A 25,569-nucleotide genomic window follows, 5' to 3' on the forward strand; every position below is an offset into this window, starting at 1 on the left:
ATGAAGAGGTCATATGATGGGATATCAGCTCAAGAATTGTCAGTTCATTGGACAAATAAGGCAGGGCCTGCCAATACAATAATAAGAGCCTGATAACGAAGGCACAGAGGAGAGGCAGCAGGAGATGGAGACACAACCATAGCAATTTAAAAGGTGAGGGGCAATCCCAGAAGAATGCAAAAAATACCAGTGGGGGCAGGGAGAGGGAAGGAATAGGAGTATCTAAAAACACATTCTTCCCAAAATAAAACATAATGAGAAGATGAGATCAATTACTGGCATTCATCAGCATTCTCTGAGAAATCTTCTTCCCTGTCTTGGATACCTGACTGCTGGTGGGATGATTTTCCAGCTAGCTTGCTCAGGAGATAAAGAAAATAATGTTTTATCTCTAGGAGTGCATTGCTAATTCCTGTTCCTACGTGTGTTGCAAGGGGCCTCTCTTTTTCTCTTGTGACTGATAAGATGGGATGATGTTGAAAAGCATCTGTCTGGAAAGTTCAAAGGGTTTCCAGAGTGGGAAAAGAGAGAATTTAAACTAAGTCTGATGACTGTGGGGGTGGCTGTAGGATAACCTGGAAACTGCCGGTGAGGGAGGTTTCCATCTGTGTCAACTCCACGTATGTAAGACAAGTTTACTAGGTGTCTCCCTTGCTAGCAAATGGCACGAGGGAGAAGTATTTGTCCTGCCAACTGTTTTTTTAACTCCATAATTGTACACAATCAAACGGTCTGTCAAAGATTTCAGCCTGAAACCAGTAAAGAAGGATAACTGTCACTTGAGCAGGATCTACTAACATGAAGCAACTCTTCCCAAGGCATTTTTAACCTGTGTCTGTGAGGAACATACCTCCTCCTGGGATGACAATGTGATTGCTCAGAGCTCTGTACATTTGCGCCGACCAGGGGTTGTTCAGGAGTGGGTGGGGTTGGTAAGACTTTTCACCCCCCCTCCTGATGCTGCCTTCCCCAGATACAGCAGCACAGTTTTTGGTCTCAAGCTGGCCAGAAGAGAGGAGCAGGCAAGTGTGCTCACTTTTGGGTTGCCTCTGTTTCTCCTCCCAACACTCCTGCAGGTCAGCTGGGCGCTAGTGGGGAGGGGAGCGCACCTTCCCAGCTGCATGTTTCCTGGGGTGCACCGAGAGCAGGAGAGGACTTTCTGCCCTGTGACTGCTTTGCCAGGAAGATAATGGACCCCCGTGAATGCATCAGCCAGGGGAAGCCCAGCCTGTCATTTTCCATTGAGGAGATCTTAAAGAAACCTTCTGCCAGCACCACCCCAAGCAGTGAAATCAGGAACAGAATTAACTATGCTGAGACTTCTTTAGCCCTAAAAGCAGGATCACCACTTGCCTTTGGTAAGTACATCACATAATGAAAAACATTCTTTTATTTTCTTTTCATTTTTTCTTTTTTTCTTCTTTTTTTTTTTTTCTCTCTTTTTAAAACTCTACAGCTAAATTTTGATAAGGTAGAATTTTTATTCTTAAATTTTTCAGGAATTTTGGATTTCTGTAGTCAAGCACAAATTATTCATTATATACTCAGAAATAATCTTTTAAAATTAATTTCCTTTTAGCCTCATGGTAGATTGTGTTCTGCTGCCAGCCTTTGGTAGGATTTTGTACAATATGAAGTCCTGGTGTTATTGGAGAGATGCGTATGCAACCTCAGTAGTCATTGCAGGTAGCTCTCTTCAGTAACAGCGAGTTCTTATTGTAAACAAATACAATATCCTTTATATTTCCCATTAAAAAGTAACGGTTCTGTTATTAAAAGAGAAAAAAAAATAGGCGGAAAAAAAAAAAAAAAAGAAGAATCACCTGTCACAAGGAAAGATGGGCATTCAAACACAGGAAGCTGACCTAAAACTGCTGCAGCTTAATGAAGTTGTTGGAGTTTCGTTTATACCAGGTGAAACTGCCTTGTGTTCTGGAATTACAGCCAAATAAGTATCATTTTCTGATAAATCTGACCACTCATCCTCAAGCAAGAGAAATGGTCTGTAAGAGTCTGTAGCTGCGAAGTTTTAGAACTCAATCACTGGAACAAGACATGAGAAAGCATCTGTGTTTAATCATTTCTGCTTATCATCAGGGAAGCTAGGTTCTTTCATGTACTAAATAAAGCCAACTTGTAGAGAGCTAACATAATTTTGACTATAGCAAACCAACCAGTGCATTAACCTTTTTGACTTCAGCTTCCTCAGTTTAGTTACTTCAGCCGTAATTGAACTTTTACCCCTTCTGAAACTATTTTTTTTTCCTTAACAAAGATCAACAACAAACATATTCTGGATTTAGTATTTATTTTTCTTTTTTAATTTACATCTTCCATGAAACAGAGATGTTTTATATAACCAGATACATTCAATTACTGAAAAATGACCAGGAGCTTTGACAGAAGACTTTCACTCACTAGACAAAGCTTATTGCTATACTTTGCAATACATAGAGATCCCTCATGGGTCATCACTCCATTCCCCCAAAAACTGGATGAACCAGTAGTAAGGGACGGAGTATTTTTCTAAAGACCTGATGTTTCAAGTAGCCACTGCTTATTTGCATTGTTTCAGCTCCAAACAGGATCCTGATCTAGACTGGAAAGCAAAGAAGACCTAAATAAGAAAGGAAACTACAAAAAAAATGAACTCTTGGTTGGTTACAGTAGTTGGTCTAGAGGTCAGTCCCACTACTGCTTCTTCAATCATCCTTTGCACAGGATTTGCACTTTCTTGTTCCCCCAGAACACAGGGTGACCTCACTCTGTACAGCAGTTGTTTCCTGACCATGGGGCAGAGCAAACCCACAACACATCTCACAGCCTGGGAGCCCCAGCCACTGGGGCTGAATATAATAGCTAACTTTGAAATAGTACCTGCAGCTTTCCACAGAAACCTGCACATGAGGGAAAGGGATAGAGTTCTACTGTATTTTCTCAGAACCACAGAATAGTTCAGGTTGAATGGGACCTCTCAAGGTCATCAGCTCAAAGAAGGGATGAGTTCAAAGACAGACAAGTTTGCTGAAAACCACAGTTAGTGTTGTTGTTTAGCTGTTTCATGACTAGTACTGCTGGAGGGGTGCAGCCCCTAAATGTCTGCTAAATCTGCCAGTGCAGATCAGACCTTAACAGCATCAGATCCAGGCTATGTTTTAAATACATTCCTGAAACATAGAACATAGTAATTTGTAGGAGTGGACAGGGATATAGCTGATGCTGGTGCGAGCATAATGGATCTCATGCTGATGGAGCCCAGGTGCCAGGTTGCCTAGTGGGGGGAAATGGTGGCATGTGCTCTGTGCGAGTGAGATTTAGTGAACTGAAAGTCCTTTCCATAGGGCCCATGGCCATCACTTCGTGCCACTGGATCCAAAGTGAGACATGTAACACCATGGAAAAGAGAGTCAGTGTTCTTCATAGCATGGACCACAGAAATGTATATTAACAACATGAGACTCTTCTCTGGGAATGGAAAATCACAGTAGAGACAGGGTTTTTTTTATTATAATTCTGTTTCATGATCAGTATGTTGAAGATAGCCAGCTCTGTTTCAATGTGCATGTCAGCTAAACATGCCACTCGAAACACAAGGTCTGACAAAACCATATGCAGGACATGGTGAGTTCCTGGGACTGCATTGCTGTACTGCCAAGGCAGTCTCACCACAAACTGCTCCACCTGAGAATGCAGTCAGTTTTCCACCTTGAAAGCAATGCAAGCAGAACAACTAGGCTTTCTCTTTAACTTCACTTCATCATCCAGCCAGAGAGATATAGTAGCTGTAACAAGAGAATAGTGACCCTTCTCTCCCCTGCTAGGAAGCAAGTCTGGAGTAATTTACTTAAGGCAATGTGAAATGTTAACTAATGAAAATAGCATATACGCATGGAGATTCACTTGTCAGTAGAACTGGGAAGACATAGGAAAGCTGTAGAGATATTTCAAAATGTTGTTTCATATTGCTTTTGAAATTGATCAATAATTTAAAATCATTTTTTTTTTTTTTAAAAAAAAAAAAGAAAGAAAGAAAATGAAGCTTTTTTACTGTTGGTTTCTGACTAGCTCCATAGATTTACCCAAGCTAATTACTCTTTACTTTCCCATCAGAATTGCCAGTTTTTGCAGATAAGGTTTATTTCAAAACTGCAATACCCTATGCAGTACATCTTGGGATAATTGCTGTATTTCATCAAAGTCATTCAACTTTATGCCATATAACACTGACATTAAACAAATTGTGTAAATAGTGAGCTATATCTAATTTGACTCAGTTCTGGCCAAGGTCAGGGCACAGAAATGAGCAAGGGAACTTTTTGGAAATTCCAGGATGGGATACAAATCCAGCTGCTTTCCCAGAACAGCTCAGCAGCAGCAAAGAAGGAAGTACTGAGGGTCAGGGCCAAGTCATATCTTACTACAGATTTTAAGAACATTTTCCACCTCCTATATGTTATGTATCTGAGCCATGCTATGATCCACAAAAGCAAGAACTGAGCCATACACATATCAGTGGCTCCATGAAGTAGATACCTAGACCAGAAACGATTATCCAGATGGTCTGCTGATCTAGGCAGCCTAGGGACCAAGATCACACTTGTCCTTAAGTCTAAATGTAGCCACTAAGTGTTAAGAAGATGGGTGGAACCAGGAGATTCAGAATGTCAGAAACGAGGACATAGAGCTTACCCTGGAGTCTTTTTCCAAGGCAACCCAAGGGCACTAGGTCAGATAACCTTCATAAATTGCTTCCAACCTAAATTATTATGCAATTCTTTGACAAAAAAGAATGTGATGTACAAGTGTTAGCCACTCATAGAAAGATGGAATAGGAGTCAATCACATATAAGGTCTCTGTACCTGATTCCTAAGGTTTTTGTAAGGGTGTCTCCAAAGGGGTTTGGAATAAAGATTGTAGTCTTCCTACAAACCCAGTTGTAATATTAGGCATTTGTAAGTTTACTATACAAAAACAACTTACAAAATGACCTGGAACAGCAGCTGTTGATCTGAAGTCTACTGAAAGTTTTGAATTTTTGTGACACTCCTACCAAGTTAAAAAAAGAACATGGAAAAAGACATTTTAGTATTCAGCCTATGTTTCTCCCCTCTTATTTTTGTCACAATGCCTAGAAAGAATAACTGTGGCCTTTGAAAGGAACACAAATAAGCATGCCCAACAAGTGCTGGTCTCCTTCTTGGTGCCAACACCTTCACTTTAAACAGAGAAGACTTGCAGCCTATTTTAGAAAAAGGGCCAGTACATTAAACGAGTCACTCATCTGTTAAGTGAATTGGTCCTTTCTCTAAAATCCCTTGGAACCTGATTTCAATGTGCTTGAAAATACAGCTGAAATAATTGTTCATTACTCCCCCAGTTTCTGTTAGTGAGGTTCCACCAACAGGAAGCCCTTTGTCAAGGCAAAGAGAGCTTGGGATGAGGATGTTACACCTGGGAAATTAATAGTAAAAGCAGTAACAGATACAGTAATTATGTTATTACGTCTGCATTATGCCCTGTTGTGTTAAGGATATGCAAATTAGTCTGAATTTAACTGTGGCTTCACACACAAGTGTCAATATGGTAATTGTTTACTTCACTGGTAGCAACACTCCACCCCCATTTGTTGCAAAAGAGAAAACAAATGAAGGAATATAACTGAATAGGTACCACCTGGCTAATATCAACAATTCACCCCACATAACAAGGAAAAACAGACCACCGAAGAAAAAAAAAATAAATAAATAGGTAAATAAATAAATAAATAAATAAATAGAAGTGTACGAGCAAGAGAAAAACAGTGCAATAAAAAGCTGCTTGCACGTCTCAGTGACAGACTCTTCCTTGCTCAGAGCCTTAGTAAGGCCTTAAAATCATATGCTTGAGGTCTGCAACAGGTCTGTCTCTCTCCAGTGACTACACAAAGAGGCTTAAATGGAGCTTAGAGCATCTGAAATAACTTCCTGTTTCCAAAAAGAAATCTTGCAATCTTCCCTGACATTTTCCATCCTTTCCTATACAGCTGAAAGTCAAAATAAAAAGACCATTTTGGGCCACAAGTCAAAGTAATTTCTGTGCATAGTAACAGTATGCACGGTAACAAATATCTCATGTTGAGCCAGGCTGAAATGTCATCACCATCCCCACAACAAACAGGAATGAAGAAAACCGCATTCCCTGGGGGCAATCTTACCCCATGCCAATTAATAAATATTTTTCAGAGGTCTCTGCTGGAGCCATATGAATGTGCAATGAAAAATGCTAGCTAGCCTAGATAGCTGCCACTTCAGCTTCTCCATAAGGTTTATATCACTATAATTTGCTTCCTTGATCTCAAACAACACACTCTCCCACTCTTTTCTACCAGTTCATGCAGACATTGGTATTCTCCCATCCATCTATGACAAATTTCCATTGGATTCCCATGGGACAGTGGATTCCCTCCTTGTTTTCTTTTCTTCAGCCTGTAATAATGTTATCCATGTCCATAAGTAAATTGTGCTCATCACTGGGGTATGCAAGTATCTCGGGGAAGCACTTGTATAAAAAAAGTTGTATATGAAGGATGAAGACATGAAAAAAAATCTATAACTTAGAAAATGCCAATGTCATTCTGAAGAAGGTTTAGTGATTGCCCCTAAAAACACCTTGCTCAGGTACCCTTGTCTTCATTACTGCAGGATATAATCGCTGTTATTTCTGTCCATATTCATCTTCACAGCATCCCATCTAGAAAGGGAGTACAGCTAGTCCTTAATTTAAGGATGGGAGATTGAGATAGAAATCCCGGGCTAAGAACCCACACTAACATTGACATCCTTCAAGTTCTTGAGCAAATCATTTAACTCCATGTCCAAGTTAGGGGCCGGTTCCAGGTCTGCCCTCTTCTTTATCCCATGAATGTTGTTTGAAACCCTACATGTTTTCTTACCAGAAAACTCAAAATGAATTGATCCTAATCAAATTAAATGAGTTCTATTTTGCACAATATGCTTCAAACACAGAGGTGGAAATCATACCATGTTCTTAAAGTTAGCACGGCTGGATGCAGGCAGTTGTATTTAGAAGTTTCCCAAAAGATTTGTGATAAATTGAAAAGATAACATTTAAATAATCATTCCTCATTGACATGAACTTTTGGCTGATTTCCAGAGCTCTTGTAACTGTATTTTCTTCATGTCAGTGTAATCCCTCTGTACAAATCCTATTGTGTGGGCTTTTACTGAGGGCAGAATTGGGCACTTTTTCTCCAGATGTTATAATTATCATTGCTCCAAGGCTGGCTAGAAATAGAACTTATTATTTGTTCAGAAAATAAAATTTCTCTAAAAAGTTAGACACTTTGCCAATGCTATATCCTGCACCAGAAGTAAAATAGGTATTAAAAATGGAGTTTATACCAGTACAATCTGTTGAGTGTCACAGCTGTTATCTGGATATGAGAGGAGAGAGAGGAGAGGGGAATAGCCCTAGGTGCTGCAAACCCCAGAGCCTAGATGTGGGTGACTGCTCAGGAGCGAAGTCCATTAATAGTTTAATGTTCTTTGGTGTAAATAACAGACAAATCCGTGCTGTAACATTAGCTTCACTCTAGTGCTATCTATGGTGAAAGTCTATTTTGCTTATGTGTTGCCTCTTACTCTACCTTTCCAAGCAAAGAAATCCAAGGAGAAAAACTAGAGCAAATTCTAGGTTTGCTCATTAAAGCAGCACAGACCCAATTCTCTTGTTTCTTGGTTATATCTGCTTACTTCTACACTCCCATTCTGAAAATTTCCCACAAGTATCATCCAAAGTTATAAGGTGGAACGAAGCAGAGAGAAGTTTAGATTTTGGGGGGCAAGCTTACTAGGATCATGCCCCTGCAACATAGGGGTCATCCTGGCAATGATGCACAACACAGAAAGATAAAGGCCATTTTAACTATGATCAGGTTAGAATGGTAAACTATCTAGACCACACTCATGTTTCTGTTCTTTTCACACATACTGGAAAGTGCACCTAATAACAGTAGCTTTACCACAGCTTTCTTGTGCTGTGTCCTTCACAGATTCCGTCAGCAGGGGTCAATTGGAGAATGACTTACCTTCAGATAAAATGCTTCTCCCTGCCATGTGTACTACACCCATGACCAGAGCAAAGAAAATGCAGGGAGCCCACTGCAGGAGACTTACTGACAGCCCAGCTTCCCTCTTGGGTGAGGAAACAGGCCGTGAACACCTGGAAGGCAAAAGAAAACACGATGAAGAGGAAGATCAGCTATGTGATTTCCCAGTGGACCATCCGCTTCATGGTGAGCACCTCTAGATTCAGACTTTCTCCCAGAATGCCCCAAACTACAGCTGGTATCTTACATGGCACTACGTGGCAATACGTAACAGCAGACATCACAAGTATTTCTTGTTAAGCTCTTTCTTGAGTCAGGGGGATGATTCTTCAGTCTCGTCATTGAAACCATGGAGACCCACCCTCTGAGCTAAGCTCAGGCTTGTAAATCCTACCAGTTTTAATGACAGGGACTAATTTGGGTGTTTATTGCCGTCCTTCTTTGGGTGGCAATCTACGGAGCTAGCAGGAAATGGGCATTGCACAACGTGAGGAGCAAGGCTGCTGAACATGCCACATCAGCTTAACATGCTGTATACACCTTGGACCCACGGCACGGGTGGTGAAGAGGTCATCACCATGCACACAGGCAAACTGTTGATATGCAATAGCTCTGGCATGTAGGATGTGACAAGTGCCGCTTTAAGTTCTTTGAGTTTCTGGAGAAGTTAATATGGACAGCAATACTACACTTCAGAAAGCAGGTGCTTGGTAGCAGTAGTAAGATTTTTGCTGCATGGTTTGTTATGATTCACTCCTTTATGAAAAGGGAAAAGAAGAAAAAAAAAAAAAAAAAAAAGGAAAAAATAGCACAGTGCAATTTCAATGAAGACCGCGGAAGGCTCCTTGTGGGTCTGTGTGACTGCAAATACATGTGACTTCACTGACATCCACACATCTTCCTCAGCCCATACTCTGCAAGTTGGCAGAGGAAACACGTCTCTTTGTGAAATACATCTGAAAGAAAAGCCTTGCTCCTGCAGCTGCTGCTTTGGTATACATGAGTCTTGTGACAAGCTGCTGTCACCTCCTCCTCCACAAGACAAAGCCTGTCTTGATGCAGAGAGAAGCATCGTAAGACAACCAGATATTTTAGCCTACTTCTGGCCAGTAAGCTGCAGGAAGCTGATGGCAGCAGGGCAAAATCATGTGTTGCATCCTCAAGGTAGAGCCAGGGCAGCATGTCTCTGCCACACAGAACTGCCTGACAGTGTTAACAAGAAGTGCATTTCATGAGGGAGGGAGTTCCCAGACGTGGGGAGGCCACTTTCCCAGGGTGACAGAGGGGGAAGGCAGGTGTCCTGACTCAGCACTTAGCTTCAATGACCGGCGCAGTGGTTGGTACCAGCCTCATCAGCAAAACAGGGGGAAAGCACGTAATTACCTGCATAAAACTGAGCTGAGCTGAACAGGCCCTTTCAATGACAACTTGTATTTTAAAGGCATTTTAAACAAAATCCCTCTGTTCTCTGGAGGCAGTGGGGTTTTGAAACCAAGCAGAGGTTTAATGATCTGCCGTTTTCTAGGCTCCTGGTTCCCACAGTTGCTGAGCCTTTGATAGAAACTGGCTGAAGGAGAGGGAGGATCTGAAAACACTGGATTGGCATTTTCCCCACAGTGCACAAACAATGATGTTTCAAATTCTGTGCACACACTGTGTCATTCTTAGCAGAGAGCTGAAGCCCTGGGTTTAAAATACTTTGCAGCATCATAAGCTCCAGCCGCGGTCCTCCACTTCGTGTTAGAGGAGAAGAGCAGGTGGCTCCTTTTCTCCTGCCTCTGGCTGAGGCTGGAGTCACCTTTTGCAGATATGGTCAGCAGCAGTGCCTCCAGGAGAGGCGGGATGACACCATCCCCTGCAGCAGTCTATAATCTTTACAGCTTGAGCTAATAGCAAATGAACTTCTCTTACCATGCCTAGCAACTCTGTGCCTCAGGCATACTTTTGGCACAGTAGCTATGGGATAGTTACTTGTCCTCTAAGAAAGTATCTTGGTGGTGCCAAACACCCACAGCATATACCACAAAGGTGTCCTCAAGGTCTCCCTTGTGCTCACACTGAGTATGCCTACAAGTGCCCAGGGGAACAGCACCAGCCTCAGCAGTGAGAGAAAATTCTGACATGGAAGACATCAGTCCCTCACCCTTCTATCTAGATAAAGCATGTACACAATTTGTGACAGAGGGCACTAGGCTCTGGGTAAGCATACACGTGTACAGTTATCAGGGAGCAAAAGAAATCAAGTGAAGAAAACAAGAAGAAATAATATCACTTTGGAAGGAGGAAAGCTGGTGTTTGGTGCTTTTTGGATAGGAGGTGAAACATGAGGAGGAGGTCATGACAATATGCCCTTCATGGGCAAGAGGTTCAAGATAGCAAGAGAACCCCAACTGTGAACCGTGAGCGTGGATTTGGTGCATACTTCCAGGCAAGCCTGCAATGGAAACATTGCAGTGTTCCTAAAAACTTGTTTTTCCCACAAGATGGCTTCTGCAACTAAGTGGTTTAGAAACACAGGGTCATTTAAACTAAATAGATTTATGCCCTTATCACAACCTACTTACAGGAAGCAATGCCTCTTGCACTTTGAACTTAGAGGCTGCATTGTAAGCAAAAATAAAAAAGAGAAAAACCCTCATATGCTAGAGATATGCTTGTGGTGCTAAACTCCCATTTGAATTTGGAAGCCTTCACTCTGCATGTGAACGTTTTCACCCATGACTTGCCGTGTGAGAAGCTCAGCAGAACTTTTCTGGAAAGCCTTGCTCTCAGAAGCAGCACTGGTAAACCCAATTCAGAAGGAGATCAGACTGAGAGAAGCCTTGCTTTGAAGCTGTGGTTACTGATTCTGCTTCGGGCAGCTCTCTATGAAATGACTGATCAGTGCCATTTTGCTATGTGTAACCACCACCACTGCCACTGTCTTCAAAACTCAAGCACAAACAGGGCAAACTGTGGCCATCAGTCAGCATCTCAGCAAATGCCTGAGTTAAATACTGAGCCCCCATTTTCCTTTTAGTTCCTTCTCTCTGCTCTGTGTGAAACCCTTGAGGCTTAACCAGTTCACCATGGCCGATCACCAAAGCCTGAGAGAAGGACATGTCCCATGCTGGCCAGACCTGTTGCAGCTCCTGCTGGAGACTGCCAAGTCCAGGATCCTAGTTCATATAGTCATGGGCAATTATTTTACATGTGCTGGGTCTGACTGTATACATATCTCTGTCTGTGTCTGCCCTAACCTTTTACTTCCAAAGGCATTGGATGAGTGTGCCCAGCAATGCAATTATTTCATTGGTCCAGCCAGGGAGCAGTCAGTACATTGGTGAAACCAGATAACATCATCAGCTTAATATACTGTCAGATGCCCAGTCTTCTGGGACTTCTTCTCTGGGCAATAATTCAAGTACAAGGTAGATCAGGCTTCCACAAAAGGGGCTTGCTCCTAATCTCACTGGGAACTGGGGCTTTCAGGGCCTGGGAACAACTGCACAATGCTATTTCCTGCAGCTCATATCTTCATTATTCACTGTAGAGGAGTGTGCCATAGTGAGTCAACGTCACTCACATATTTCTATAGCAGAAATCCTCTGCTCGTTGCTGACTGGGGTCTTTTTACCACTCTTATAGTTTTATTATTATGATAATATCTTTGATCCCAAAGCATATTGACAAATTCTGTTGTCAATTATCATAAAGACAATGGAAAATATGGAGATGAGCCCAGTCCTGGAGAACTTCCAGTATAAGTCATGTCTCTTCTGCATTGATGCCAGTTGCAGGCATCTTTAGCTTAGTGATTATGTTTTCTCTGAAGCCATAAATTCATTTGTTCTGTTCATTTGCGGATGATATGGTCAAATCCATGTACCCCTGTGAAATGGCATGGTTTATCACTTGCAGAACAGTCTTTTCCCCAATATGCTTATTTAATGCATTTATAAAGCACCCAAGAGACAATGAAGCACTGTATAATCACAATTCCAGATAAATATCGGCTGCCCAGAATACACCAATGGGACTGAGAAAAAGGGCAAAAGCATCCCATTGTCCTGAACAACAAAAGGAAGCAATTCTAAATGAAAAGGAAAAATGGGGGGGGGGGAGGGAATAAATGCCTATATACAAAATTCTGCTGCCATCGGCTGTCTTACCAGTCTTCTGTTTGTTAGTGTGAATAGTCCCTGCAGTCCTGTGTCTCTGAAGTACAGTATTCCTATACACACTGAGAAATGCAGCGAACCATTGACCTTGATTTGGTGGGTTTACCTGAAGCATTGTTGAAGGCTAGTTCTTTGTTTTTCTCCCTCTTTTAAGACTGACTGTTTTTAATCACACCCTGGATATTAAATGAAAGGCATTAACCCTGAATTTTTTACTCTTGCCTTCAGACTACGTTCACACAGTTGTCTGACTGATACAAGTAAGCGCTGAAGCAAGAAAAGGTTGGCAGTTGAGGACTATCATAAATTCTATTTGTGCTTTTTTGTTTATTTGTTTTGGTTTTGGTTTGGTTTGGTTTTGTTTGGTTGTTTGTTTGTTTGGTTAAAGCAAGTGTTAGCATGCAATGCTTTTCTCCAACAGCTCATTCCTTCCAAGGAATTTTAGACCCAAAGGGTATATTACACAGGAGCCAGAGGTTAATTTGTTCCTGCTAGTCAAATCTATGTAATGAGACCACTTGTAAAGTTGATGGCACATCTTGATAAGTTTACTTCAAAGGTCTTACAAGTACTTATTGACTTCTCTGGAATTGTCTGAGAACTTTTCATTACATCTCCAGGATTCAGTGCTTTTAATTACTGTTCATTAAAATTGATGGCAAGACTTTTACTTACTGTATTAATAAATGCTTTATGCTGAAATTAGAAACATCAGAGATTATGTACTAAAATAATGATGGAATTATATTTTATCGGAGGGAGAGCAGACTCTGAGGCTGGGATGTAAACAAGCATGCCTGATTCATGTCTAGAGGTTTGTAGGTACAAGTAATCACAAAGAGCTGGAATAAAGCAGGGAAATGGAAAAAAAAAAAAAAAAAAAAAGGCTGTCTGTGCAACCTGTAATAAGCTCAGCTTTCTGACAAAGGTGATTGACCAGAGAGTGTGGGGAGAGCAATGGGGAACCTGTATTTCACAGTGAAAACCATTATTGGATTAGTCAGGTCACTGCTTTCTCATTGTTCACTGATTGTGAGCATCTTTAATGTGAATTTTGGCAATGGCAGAGCAATCTCAGAAAGTATGTTTTAAAGCTGAGATGTAGGTGAGTGGGGAAACGCACATATATACCTATCCCAAATTCACTTTGACCTGAAGGAGTTCGTGAACATGGAGGTCATTTAGCCTGGGAACAGAACTGATACCAGGTGGTGGAAAATACCACACACCCCTGTCAGTTGGGGTCCCTCAAACCATGGTCTGTGTGCTCCCTCCAGAGTTTTCACAGACCACTGTCTGTGCCAGACTTATGCACAACAGGGCAGCATCATTTGTAAACACCATCGCCTCTTTGCTGGTGATTGAGAAGGGTTATATTCACTGGGGACTCAGGCTGATGGTGAGCACCATCCTCTAACAAACTGCCCGTGTGAACTGTTTCACGTGTGCCATCTGCTCCCTACCAGCTCCTCTGAAAAACAAGAAATTCCCACAGCCACCACTGTACAGCTTGCTTAAACAGGTTTCTGGCCTAGCATTTTTAGCATTCTAACCCACACTGCCTAAGTCTGCACCTCTCTGCGTTTCAGCCTTGCTATCAGGTGATTAGGCACTGTACTCTGCGCCAGGGTGAACACAGCTCTTCATCAAAGAGTTGCGGACTGAGGAGAAGTTGAGCCTTTAACAGTTTGAGTCCTGCTGCTCTACCTTGACTTCTGCTATGCCTCAGTGGCCAGCAGCTGGATGCTAAATGCTACATTTCACTAGCAGGAGGCCCTATGCGGAACACATTGTACATGTACAATTCAGATCAGTCTCACTGGCTATGCCAGACCCTCTTGAAAGTGGCTGAAAAAAAAATATTTTAATAAAGATTAGCCATGCTGCCATACTCCCACGTAAATAATGCAGCACAAGCTCTTTTAAAAGCCATGAGCCACCTCTTTAACTAGGAGAGGGACTGCCACAGGCACATCTCTGTACACAGACAAGCACATTTTGTCCTGATGCCATCAGCATGCTGTAATAGCTCTTTTATAGAGTTGCAATTGTTTTTTGCTATGGGCTTGACCATCATAAGCAGAATGTCACCAGAGAAGAACAATGCTCAGAAAAGTCACTGGAAGAAACCAGCTGGGAGACTCAAATATCTATAATTGGTTGAATCAAAAAGGAGAGAGTTACTTCTTTAAAAAGGCTAAAAGGAAAAAAACACAACCCAGCCAGATATAATGAGGATCATTGTCAAGGCTCCTGAGTTTCTCTCTGAGAAACAAATGGCACAGTCATCTTTGTTACACAGAAAAAAATATATTTTTGAGCATATGAAGCTAAAGCCACTGCTTGCTTATGTAAGTGCTTTCTCTCTTCTTGTCAAACAAGTAAAAAATCTTTGGATCTGGCCATCAGATACTGTGAGAGGCTGTCTGTCCAGAAATGACAAAGAGGATTGCAGAAAGATAAACTGATCCCACAAGTTTTACCTATCTAGATTATGTACTTCAAAGCAGAGATGTGTCAGCACTGACTTCCAGCCCTTCTCTTGGGGTTTTAGTTCCTTATCCCTCCAGTATATGCCCCTTGTAGTGAGACTGAGTAGGCTTAATATTGTCTTGGCCTGCTAAGACAGGACCAAGTGCAAATCAGAGGTTCAATTGCAGCGTTGCAGAGATCTTCACAAAGTAGCATATATTTAGCTGGTTCAGACACACAGGGCAGCTGAGGCACAGCAGCCCGAGGTGTAGGCTATTTGACTGCTACAGCCCAGAATGAATTTGCCAAAGCGTAGTGTTGCTGCAGATACACAGCTTTTACTCAGCAAACTCAGGTACAAGTACTAGTCTTCAGTATTGATTTGCTTGTACCTTTAATATCTTGCAGCTCTGTTATGGTAGGTGGTGAAAATAAGCTTAGCTAACATGGTATAAACAAGAGATCAGACTCGGTAAGCTATGAGTAGTATTAAAGCTTTAAATTGCCTCCTTTTTTTAAAGGGGGAGAGGGGGCGGCAGCATTGCTACACTTTGGTCCACATGGATATTTGATATTTGGAGATCAGAGATCACATAATACAGTATATTGGGTGGAACCTCTAGAGACCAGCTTGTCCAACCCCAACTCTAAACAGGATCACCTTAGATCAGGTTGCATAGGCTTTGTCCTGTCAAGTTCTGAATATCTCCAAGGCTGGAGACTTCTCAATCTCTCCAGGACTGTGTTACAGTATCAAACTACCTTCATGGTGAAAATATTTTTTTCCTATTATCTAATCAGAATTTTATTTGCTGTAATTTGTACTCATTGTTCTCATCCCTTAACTGCACACCTTTAAGAATAATCAGTATTTCAACAAAGTTCAAATGTTTCAACTTGCTCTAGGTCTGACCTAGTAACAAAGCCAGATCTGCAAAGGACAAATGTGCCTGTTTCTGAATTTAAAGAAGTTATACTGCTTTATCAGTGTGAAGAATCTAGCCCTTCCAATGTCAACAATAAGGCAATGTATAGACAGCTGTATCTCTAAGAATCTGCAAATGCTGACATATCTAGCTGCCTGGCGTTTTCCAGCTTGGTTTCAGCAGTCAGCTAACCTGCAAATGACTTTCACAGAGCATAAAAGCACACTTGAATATCCCCAGCTTTTACATAGAAAATAGCTCAAGAAACTCAGACAGTCTTATTTCCCCAGAGACTCTACAGCCACGTTTGTAAAGCCAATGTTACACTTCCAACACTTTCTAGTCTTATATCTTCCACCCACATTCTTTATTAGACTGTAATTCTGAATGCTGTTGTTTGCTATGGGATCTCTAAGCTAAGGTCCCAAGGCAAAGGAAAGTATCAAAGCTACAGTCAGAGAAAGTTTCATCTTGCAAGGCAAAATGTTAACATACAGTCCCAGATTCTTTCTATTTTTCATAGTGTTTTGTGGGTTGGATTTTTTTTTTCTTTTTTGAAACAAAAATAGAATGACTGATTACTTATAGAAAAAATGCACTCTTCTAGATTTCCTACTGGCAAAAGCCTTGATTAGGTCACAGGAGTCGATTTTGTTAGCAATTTAATTTCATTTCCAGTTGAAATCAAAGCCTGTCCTTCAGTCTCTACTGGCCCTGTACCTGACCTCATGTTATTTTATTTTGTTTAATCTGATGAGTTCCAACTTTGAAAGATCTGGTTTCAGTAGAAGTGGCACTTCTGAGTGCTGTGTAGATTCTTCCCTTACATAACAGTCTTATCTACAAAACAGCTCACCATGCCCTTTCAAGAAGGAAAAACGTGGAAGATGTAAGAACACACTGACAGCAAGTTTCTTTTGCCTGTCACCGAGCTATATGGGTCATTTTCATACAAAAGACGCTGAAAGGAGACACCAGAAACTCATGAGCCTATTTTCTCTTAAACTGTGTTGTCCAGTCCTGGACACCTTTGGGTGGGACAGATGATCTGGCAGATCTATTCCCAATCCCATCTATAGCATAATTTTTAATACTGTACATTTCAAAAAAGCAATGGGTCAGTCTTTCAGGTGCCATAAGATGTCCCATCTGCACAAAGTTTCTTCTCACACTTACAGCAGCTGTGCATAGACTTTGTCTTCTCATTCTCATATATTCTTTGTATGGTAGTCTTTCTGGATCCTTCTAGACTCATGATCTTTACTACTGAGTTTGTCCTATACCTCACCTCTGTAGAGATAGTATTACATTGTTAGAGATGATTTCTTGAGTCAATGTAGGCTGATTAATTCAACAAACTCTGCACCAAGTGTCCTTCCAGCATCCAGAAATTCTTAAGCTGGTAGCCAAGTATAAATATTTACATCATCATGTCTGTCTATAGTTTGTATGAATCTGCTTTCTATGGAGAAGTCCTGTAGCTAGTATAGTCTGATAATATAAACCATTCCTTTTTAGCTCAGGTAGTATTCTCTGATTTGGGCACTAAAAAGTCTTGCCTTTAGGTTTTATTCCATATTATACAGATGATGGTTGTCATGTTCTGTATTTACAGGCAAAAAATACTGATTACTGTTTGTTTGGTACCCACTGTGATGGGTTCTGACCCAGATGGCCTTTGGCATTCATTTCATTCCTATCACAGTCCACTTCACTCATCTTAATTCTAGAGAGTCTGGTCAATGCATGAGACAGAAGGGTTTATACCGGACCAAATCATTATTTGCTGTATTCTGATGGAATACTAAAAAATACTCTTTTTTTTTTCATCTGATGTGACATCTTAGATTTTGAAATGTAGACATTTTCTTTCTTTGCATAGTTGTGAAATTATATTTCAGTTCACTAATATAAAACGTTAAAAAAATACATGAACCTTTTTTTGCTTCTTCAGAAATCTTCTGGGAGGTAGTGTGGTCTGCTCTCTTTCTCCTGAAGGATTTCTGGTTGCTAGAAGTTACATAGACTGCCTTGATATGCAAAATCTCACAGGATATGAACCCTGCAAGCATCCCAGGTGTTTATATACAGTTGGGACCAGAAGAACAAGGGGGTGGTGACAGTTGAGATTAGATTACTTCCTCCACTCTGTTAATGTTGGGGGTAGAGTGCAGCTTCTTCCAGCTTTGGGGAACGGTCTCCCACTCTGTCAAGAGGCAGGAGCTCAGCTCAGTGTTCAGTAAGATATGTGGGACATCACAGGACGCCTCCAATTTCTGAGACCATGAGCAAGGTCAGGGCAGAATTCACTTGTCTGGATATGCTATGAATTGCCCTGTGAGAGAAATATAAATACCATATGTTGTAATGATACAAATATAGCAGAGATATTCATTACTGTATGACAGGACATGATGTACTTGACAAAATATCACCTTGGTACTCAATCTTACCTGTCTAAAATATCTCCCAGGAGGATATGGAGGCCAACCCCCACAGAGAGGTGTGAGGTAAAAATCTTCCAGACAAGAGACACTCTGAACTACGTTAGCGCTATCATATCCACAGGGGACATAGTGCCTTGGGATTCATATTCTTAGTAATGATGGTCCATATTTCCCTTTTTAATCCATGCAGCAATAAATGCCCCTTTTCTTATAGACATATTTTGTGAAGGTTTGAGTTGATGCAACTTTGTAATCAGAGCTTCAAGGAGAGGGTGCCCATTGCTATCTCCAGTATATATGCACAAAAATATTCCTCATTTCAAATCTTTGCCCCAGTGGTGTCAGCAAGATTCAATTTAAATGACATTTTTCCCTTGGGGCTGAAGCCAGGGCTGCAGTCTAATGAGTAGTACTTTGATAAGCCAGTGAAAAGTCTAATGATATGGATTTAACTCTGTTGGACATCAGCTTTATTAGGTTGTTCCTGAGATATGAGAGTATTGACAGTGTTTATGATAAATGACGCTTCTCAGTTACTCTTGCATGGCTGGTCTCCTTTTCAAAGTAGCTGAAGTGTTTAAAAAAGAGAAAATATTCACAACAGAATATATTAACTTACTGGTTCCCATATATTGTCTCCTAGACATCTTCCTACCAAATCAATGAACAGAATTTTTTATTCCTTATTTTCTGTGTCACCAGGGTCAAAATGAAGTTTCCATTACAGAATGAAAGATGTCATTTTCTGGTTGGGGCAGAGCCTAATTTATACCAGTTAAGGTGCTTAGTTAGCTTTTTCACTGCTTTAGCCCCAACAAGGAATAGTTTATGCTAATACTACAGGTGGAAAAGGTGTGAAGTCCCTTTGAGGGATTAAGCTAATCATCTCTGGGTAACTGTTCCCATTAGGAACTGTATACATCTATTTACATGGTATGCATTGTAGCTGTCATCAGACCATGGAAGACCAAAAGCAATTATTCAAAAAGTTCATTTTCTTCAGCAACATGGTGCCAGTGCCAAATACGTCAGGAGAGATTTGGATTTTTATGCTCCTATAAGGCTGCAATTTTACAAGCTCAGTAGAAAAACAAACAAACAAACAAAAATGTATCTTGGGGCATAACATTTTGTGCTGTTCATCCAATGTCATCTGGAAGATTTTCCGTTTGTGCATCAGAGAGGCTTCCAGCCTTGGGATGTGGCTAAAATCCATGTTTTGCAGATCAGTTGCCTTACAGTTTATTTCTGCCACTCCCTTCTCCTCCACTCTGCAAGACACCAACCCTTCAGCATCATTTCAGATCAACCCAGACCTTATTCTAATTTACACCAAGTGGCGTACATAGTGCATTATCTGAATAAAATACTTTAGTGTAGGAGGGCATTTTCAAATCAGTGTAGGTTCTGTTGGAAAAGTCTGTGTGGTCACACTGCAGCAGTTGAAGGAGTAGAACAGTCACAGAGTCCTCTCAGGAATTCACACCACCAAAGGTCCTGTGTATTTTAAGGCCTTATAGTCCTTAAGCACAAATGTGTTTAGAGATTCCCCACACCATAACAATGTAGTCTGGAGAATATTGTGACTTTTCTTCATAAGGTAGTATTTTTAGTGCAATTGTTACATGGCAGTGAAGCTGCTGACTATCTCTAAACACTGCTAAAGGAATAGTATAGAAAGAGAGTGGAGATCAGTTAGTCTGGGGTGGTTTACTTCTTTTCACAATGTTCACCCACTTTGGGTACTCTTTGATCTTACTGGCATCTGGGAGGAGTAAATTCATCAAAATCAATTCCAGAGGAATAAAATATAGAGGTAAGATCAGAATCAGACCAAGCAAATACACTTATATTTGTAACTTCTCATCTTATCTGTATTTGTGTACGTCTTTTGAAGATGACTCTTCTAATTCTCTTGTTCTCCATCCATGAATCATTCCAACATTCAAGATCAGGTTGGGTATAATGTAGGAGTGGAGCAACTGGCTTGGGTGAGGCAGCAGGGTGGAATAGGTGCAATGTTGTCAAAGAATGTTATTGGGCAAGAAATAGCTGGAGATGTCTGGTGACAAGCTGACATGGGACAGTAGTTACTGCTGCCCTGGGGTGAGGAGAAATTGGGTTTGTTGATTGTAAGGTGGTTCACTCTCAAGAGGTCCAGAAGTGCTTTTCAGCTTGAAGCTAACAGTGATCTAGAAGCCACTGTATCACTCAGCTCAATCTCATAGAGTCAGTACCTATCCAAAAATAACTCAGATTCAACTTTTAAGGCAAGAATGAACAAGTTAATGCAAACAGAGCAAGAGAGCACAAGGAAACAATGAATAGGCCGCAGGCTTTGTAGTAAACCCAAGCAGCTTTGCAAGAAACACAAATCTGCTAAAGAACTGAGTTTACACCAACAAGGAGCTTGCTCTAAGTTGAAGAAGCAGACCTGACGCAGTTTGTCTATGGACAAAAGTTACTCCCTTTACTCGTTATTCCTCCACTGCTTAACAAGATTCACAGACTCCTGACTGTGGAAAAGTTCATGTTAAGTCTAAGGAAAATACAGATTTCAATTTTATTTAATAAATGGCTGCAGATGACTGTGGATATTCAAACCACTCTTCAGAACGTGTTATATCTCAGAGCCTGGGGAAAGCTTAGAAAAACCAGTATGGCAGGAAAAGATAGGCATGGAAAATTTATAAGCTGAAAGAAAAATGGTGATTTGTTACACTCATGAGAACGGCACCAAGACAAAACAAAGTATCCAGTCATTCATTTCCTTCACATTAAGGGTTTGTTCACAAATAGTTAATAATGGATTATAAATGAGCAGCAGATGTTGTGTGCATGTGACAGATGAGCAACAAAGGTCAAAGTTTCATCCAACGTTAGCGGACGTTGATGACAAAACCATTGCAGGGTTAGTGTGGCTAAAATACATAATGTTTTGTGATTAAAATACGTAGGTTTCTGTAGTTGCTCGTATGTAATGAATCAGTGGAATTAGCATTGCAAATAGACACTGTTGACTCTCTACTTCAATGCTAAAGTCCACATTCACTGTTGGGTCAAGAAACAGTCACCTATTGTAAGTACACCTTTTGTAAGTACATCTCTAGAAGGAATTGGAGATGCCATCCCAGCTGCATAGAAATTTGCAGAAATTGCTGGATCTCTGAATTTCCTTGTGGTCCTGTGCCCATTTGCTATGAAATTCAGTGCACCTTTCCTTGTTTGCACAGTTGAGAGGAAAGGGAAACGGAGAATCCGGACAACATTCACAGCTGAACAGCTCCAGGAACTGGAGAAGATTTTCCAGGTAACTCACTACCCGGATATCCATATTCGCAATCAACTGGCAGCAAAGATTAACCTCCCAGAAGCCAGAGTTCAGGTATGTTCTGCCTCCAAAAGGCTAAACTCATTGCACCAATTCCTTATTCAGGATATGTTCATAATAGTTTATCCATGAATGACAATGCTAATGAAATATGTGATCTCTTCATTACCTTACAGAGGAGGCCAATATCATTATTCTCCTTTTACAACTAGGGGCAAAAAGTATTTGTCACCCAACTGGGATTAAACAAATGGGATTAAACAAATGGGATTAATCAAAGGGTTAACAGGTGCTCTAAGCATCTTAAATGTACAGCAAATAGGAGTTGCAGATGGTTATAAGCAACCTGTTGGACTCTGTAGCAACAGAATGGCCATTTATGAAAATATTTATTAATCATCTATCAACCTTTTATAGGACATTGTAATTCAGTGCAAACTCTCACCCACATCTCTCTTCTACAAGTTCACAAAAAAGTTAGAATAACTGTCCAAATGAAAATGTTTTGTTACTGTCCTGTAATTTGGTATTACGGACTATAAATGCCCTGGCTGTAATTTCAGTGCATGGAAACTAATCCTGTTTCCCCCAGCTATAATGTAGCCTTACTAACAGAGCTCAAAATTGACCCCATGTGTTCAATACAAATGAAAACTGCTACACTGAAATACACATACAACTGTGTATTGGAATTTGGTGTTGTTTATCAGACACTGCTGTGATGATTTGTACAGTTCCTGTACTTGCCATAATGCCAGAGTTGTCAGTGTACTTCCATGTACATGGCCCACTCTAACAAAGTTCAACACTGATCAGTTTATTGACTATGACATGCCTGGGACTATTGACTAACTGTGGTGATATTGCTTCATAGTTAGGTGACAGGGAGAATTGGAGCAGCATAACTGTAATGTGCCCATTAGCAATATCAGTGCACCCGTATTGCATTTCCAATAGTATGGAGTGCAAGCTGGGCTACTAGTCAGACAGAACACCAAACCGCATGAAATAACAGGACTATCTTCTGTTTAAAAAATAATTTATAATCTGTAGGAAAAAAAAAAATGGAAAAAGGGAAAGAAATGGAATTACCATGGGAAACATCAACCTGAGATGTGCAAGGAAGAAAAAACCCATCATGTCTGAATTTCAGATGGCAAATTCCCTATCCAGACTGTTACACTTGACACAGAGGTTCTGCATTTGCCTCTGTATTGGCTGACAAAGGGAAACTGGTCACAGAACTAAAAATTAACAGTAACTTAGGTATTTTTGAAATCAGAGAACCATAGAACCAAAATCAGCTATAAGTCAAATAACCTCAGAGAGAGAATTTAACAACAAGAAAAGAAAAAGTGAGCATCTATTGGGGAAAATATGTGAGACATTTCACAACTGTGTGAAAAGCTCATGTTCCCCAATTCAGAAATAAAGCTATGTTTCCTACAAGACAATTTAATTGGACAGATGGAATTACTCCTTGCATATGTGCATGCGTACATCCAACACAAAATGAAGAATGCTGGATGAGTAAACATTAGAAACAGAAAGTTATAAAAAGAAGGAATAAGCGAAGCTAAAGTATACAGGCCAAATATGTGGTCAGATAAACAAAGGATCATCAGAAACTCGATAAAAGTACATTAAGAAGAAAAAAAGTGAAAAATTTTATTGATCTGTTATTCTACAGAAATAGTGGGACAGTCAAGGAGAGTGCAGAAATGGCAGAGATGCTCAGTCATAATTTCTGCTCTGTCCTTGGAAATATGTCAGGTAAGGTGGCAGTATCACATGATGGTGATGAGACACTTTCTATCAGGACAATGTTGAATAGCAGCTACAGACTGACGTTTTTAAATCCAGAATCTCAGTGACTTGCTTCTAGTAGTTCTTAAAAAGCTGTTTGAGACACACTTTGGATCATCAGTTTTGATATTCAATCAGTCCTGTAGCACAGTGGAAGTTCTAGGGATCTGGAAGAAAGCTAATGTTGTGTTGATATTCAGAAGGGTAAAGAGAACAACCACATAATGACTGACCCGTGAGCAAAACACTGATTTCGGCAAAATGATGATAAAGCTTATATGAGTCCCTACTCATGAAGAATTAAAGGAACAGTAATATATTTAATTCTGATCAAAACTGGCTTATGGAAAAGAAGATGTTGTCAAATTCATCTTTTTTTTTTTGATAAATTATATTTTTGGCTGATAGAGGTAATAACACTGATGAGGTGTCACTGTAAGGACCTTGCCTTGGTCTTACACTCTTCTTGGATTAAGAACGTAGAGCAGATCAAGATGTCATGTTCTAGTACACAAGAAGCAAGATGTGCAGCAGGTGTTCAATTGCAAATGAGGACATATCAAAGGTGGCCTCTCATAGGAACCATTTACTGACACAGAGGTCAATGTGAACTGCATAATCAGTAAAATCTTTAATGATACAGTTATGAAATAGTGAGAAGATAAAGGACTGGTAAATAAGGAAAAGGCTTGTTCTTTAGCGTGCCCTAGGTCATTGGTCATGTGTCTCCAACACAGGGACAATCACAGAGCAACAGACAGAAGCCATTCCTAGAACATGGGGAGCACCACCCTCCCTCTGTGCTGTTATAGCCCCTGTTTCTCCATACAACTTGCTGAGAACACTCCCTCTCCCTCATTCTGCTGCTGGCTAATGCTACTGCTGTGATGGGCAAATGAGTCTTTTGTGAAATCTCAGGCAAGATTAAGGAAGCAGTTGACCCTGGCTTTAGCACCATTGTGACTTTCATGAGCACCCATGGGAATGTTGTTCTTTGTCTCAGTGCCACAGCTCAGGAACACTAGAAAATTGAAGGTTACTAACATGCAGGAAAAAAAAAAAAAATGATATTAGTAGGTTGCTATCTGTGGTGGATGGAGCAGGGAGGAATATGATTAAATCCAAGTAAAGAGAAGTCAGGGTGCACGTTTAGAAATCATTCTGGGGAGGGAGGTTTTCTGAAGAACCAGCTGAGCAGAAAAGGCAGTTTAGGCTCTGAACACAGCTATGCCTATATTAAAAAATAAAAATCTATGAAGTGAAGACTTTATCCTACATGCAGACTCTGGAAGAAGCACTTAAAAGGTTGAATTTTTGGCTTTGGCACTCCCCTCTACCTTCAATCACTTAATCGATGATAAAGAGGACCCATTTCATGGTTTTGTTTCACTATATATCTACTACCTGGTAGAAAGGGAATGTTATAGCTCATACAGACTGAGCAGTTCTCAAACACACACAAACCCAGCAAAAAAGGTCTGTCCTTTCAGTAACCTCGGATACTTCTAACTACCAGCAATATAGCAGAGGTCTCCTGACGTTCCTGTTACTTGCTGGGCAAGAGATGCAGAAATAATTGAGCTGTTCATTATTGTATTTAAAATGCATGTATATTTACAACGAGCAGCATATGGTTTTGATCCCTAACACCTTGTGTTCATCTGAATCTCTTGCCAAGAAAGAAATGTTTACATTCAAACAGCAAGTTCCAAAGCCAGCTAGTCTGCAATGGAAGGGGAATTCAACTTTCACAGCAATGCAACAAGATGTAGTCCTGTGGCTGCACAGTAAATACTTGCATGCCTCAGCCAGAAGCCAGACAAGTCAAACCAGCTGAAAGATGAAAGAAGCTCTCCCTTGAGAAAATTAGTTGTCAGTTGTCCAGTGCAAAAGAGATGGCAGATAGCATAGAGTGCTGAATGACTCAGAAGTTGGCATCCCCATGGGTCTTTTGCTTAGGATCCTTACATGAATTTCAGAATGTTACAAGCTAAATACAAGAAGAACCCTGTTACTATAGCTCCATGGGTGACACATGTTTACTGCAGTCCAGCAAACATCTATGCGAGTCTTTTCCTGGTCTATTCATTTGAGAGCAGGGTGACAAAGTCCTGCCATGCAATAAGTGGCACCTCCTAAGGAAATCATAACGCCACATCTCTTGACTGCTGTGAAGCTTTGACCATGAAAGGATTTACTTTCCAAGGAGATCCCTGGAAGACTTGCTGCACACTGTCCTACTGTCTTTCCGTAAAGAGGGGAATGGACCTAGTCCATTACTACAGAAACAGGGCTCTGCTACAACATCAAGTGATATAT

At 40.7% G+C, this 25,569-nt stretch overlaps 1 protein-coding gene across 1 annotated transcript in view; it reads left to right on the top strand.

Moving 5' to 3' along the window:
* Positions 1 to 822: 822 nt before the first annotated feature.
* ISX (intestine specific homeobox) overlaps positions 823 to 25,569 on the top strand; it is a 28,765-nt gene continuing 4,018 nt past the window's right edge. Inside the window, exons 1-3 of the mRNA XM_082753996.1 lie at positions 823 to 1,358; positions 8,052 to 8,294; positions 21,347 to 21,498. Of these exons, the coding sequence (XP_082610122.1) occupies positions 1,190 to 1,358; positions 8,052 to 8,294; positions 21,347 to 21,498 (564 nt within the window). The 5' untranslated portion in view covers positions 823 to 1,189. The remainder of the gene's footprint in view (positions 1,359 to 8,051; positions 8,295 to 21,346; positions 21,499 to 25,569) is intronic.

This window comes from Aythya marila (genome assembly GCF_965140915.1).
Source record: "Aythya marila genome assembly, chromosome: 1".
NCBI lineage: Eukaryota > Metazoa > Chordata > Aves > Anseriformes > Anatidae > Aythya > Aythya marila.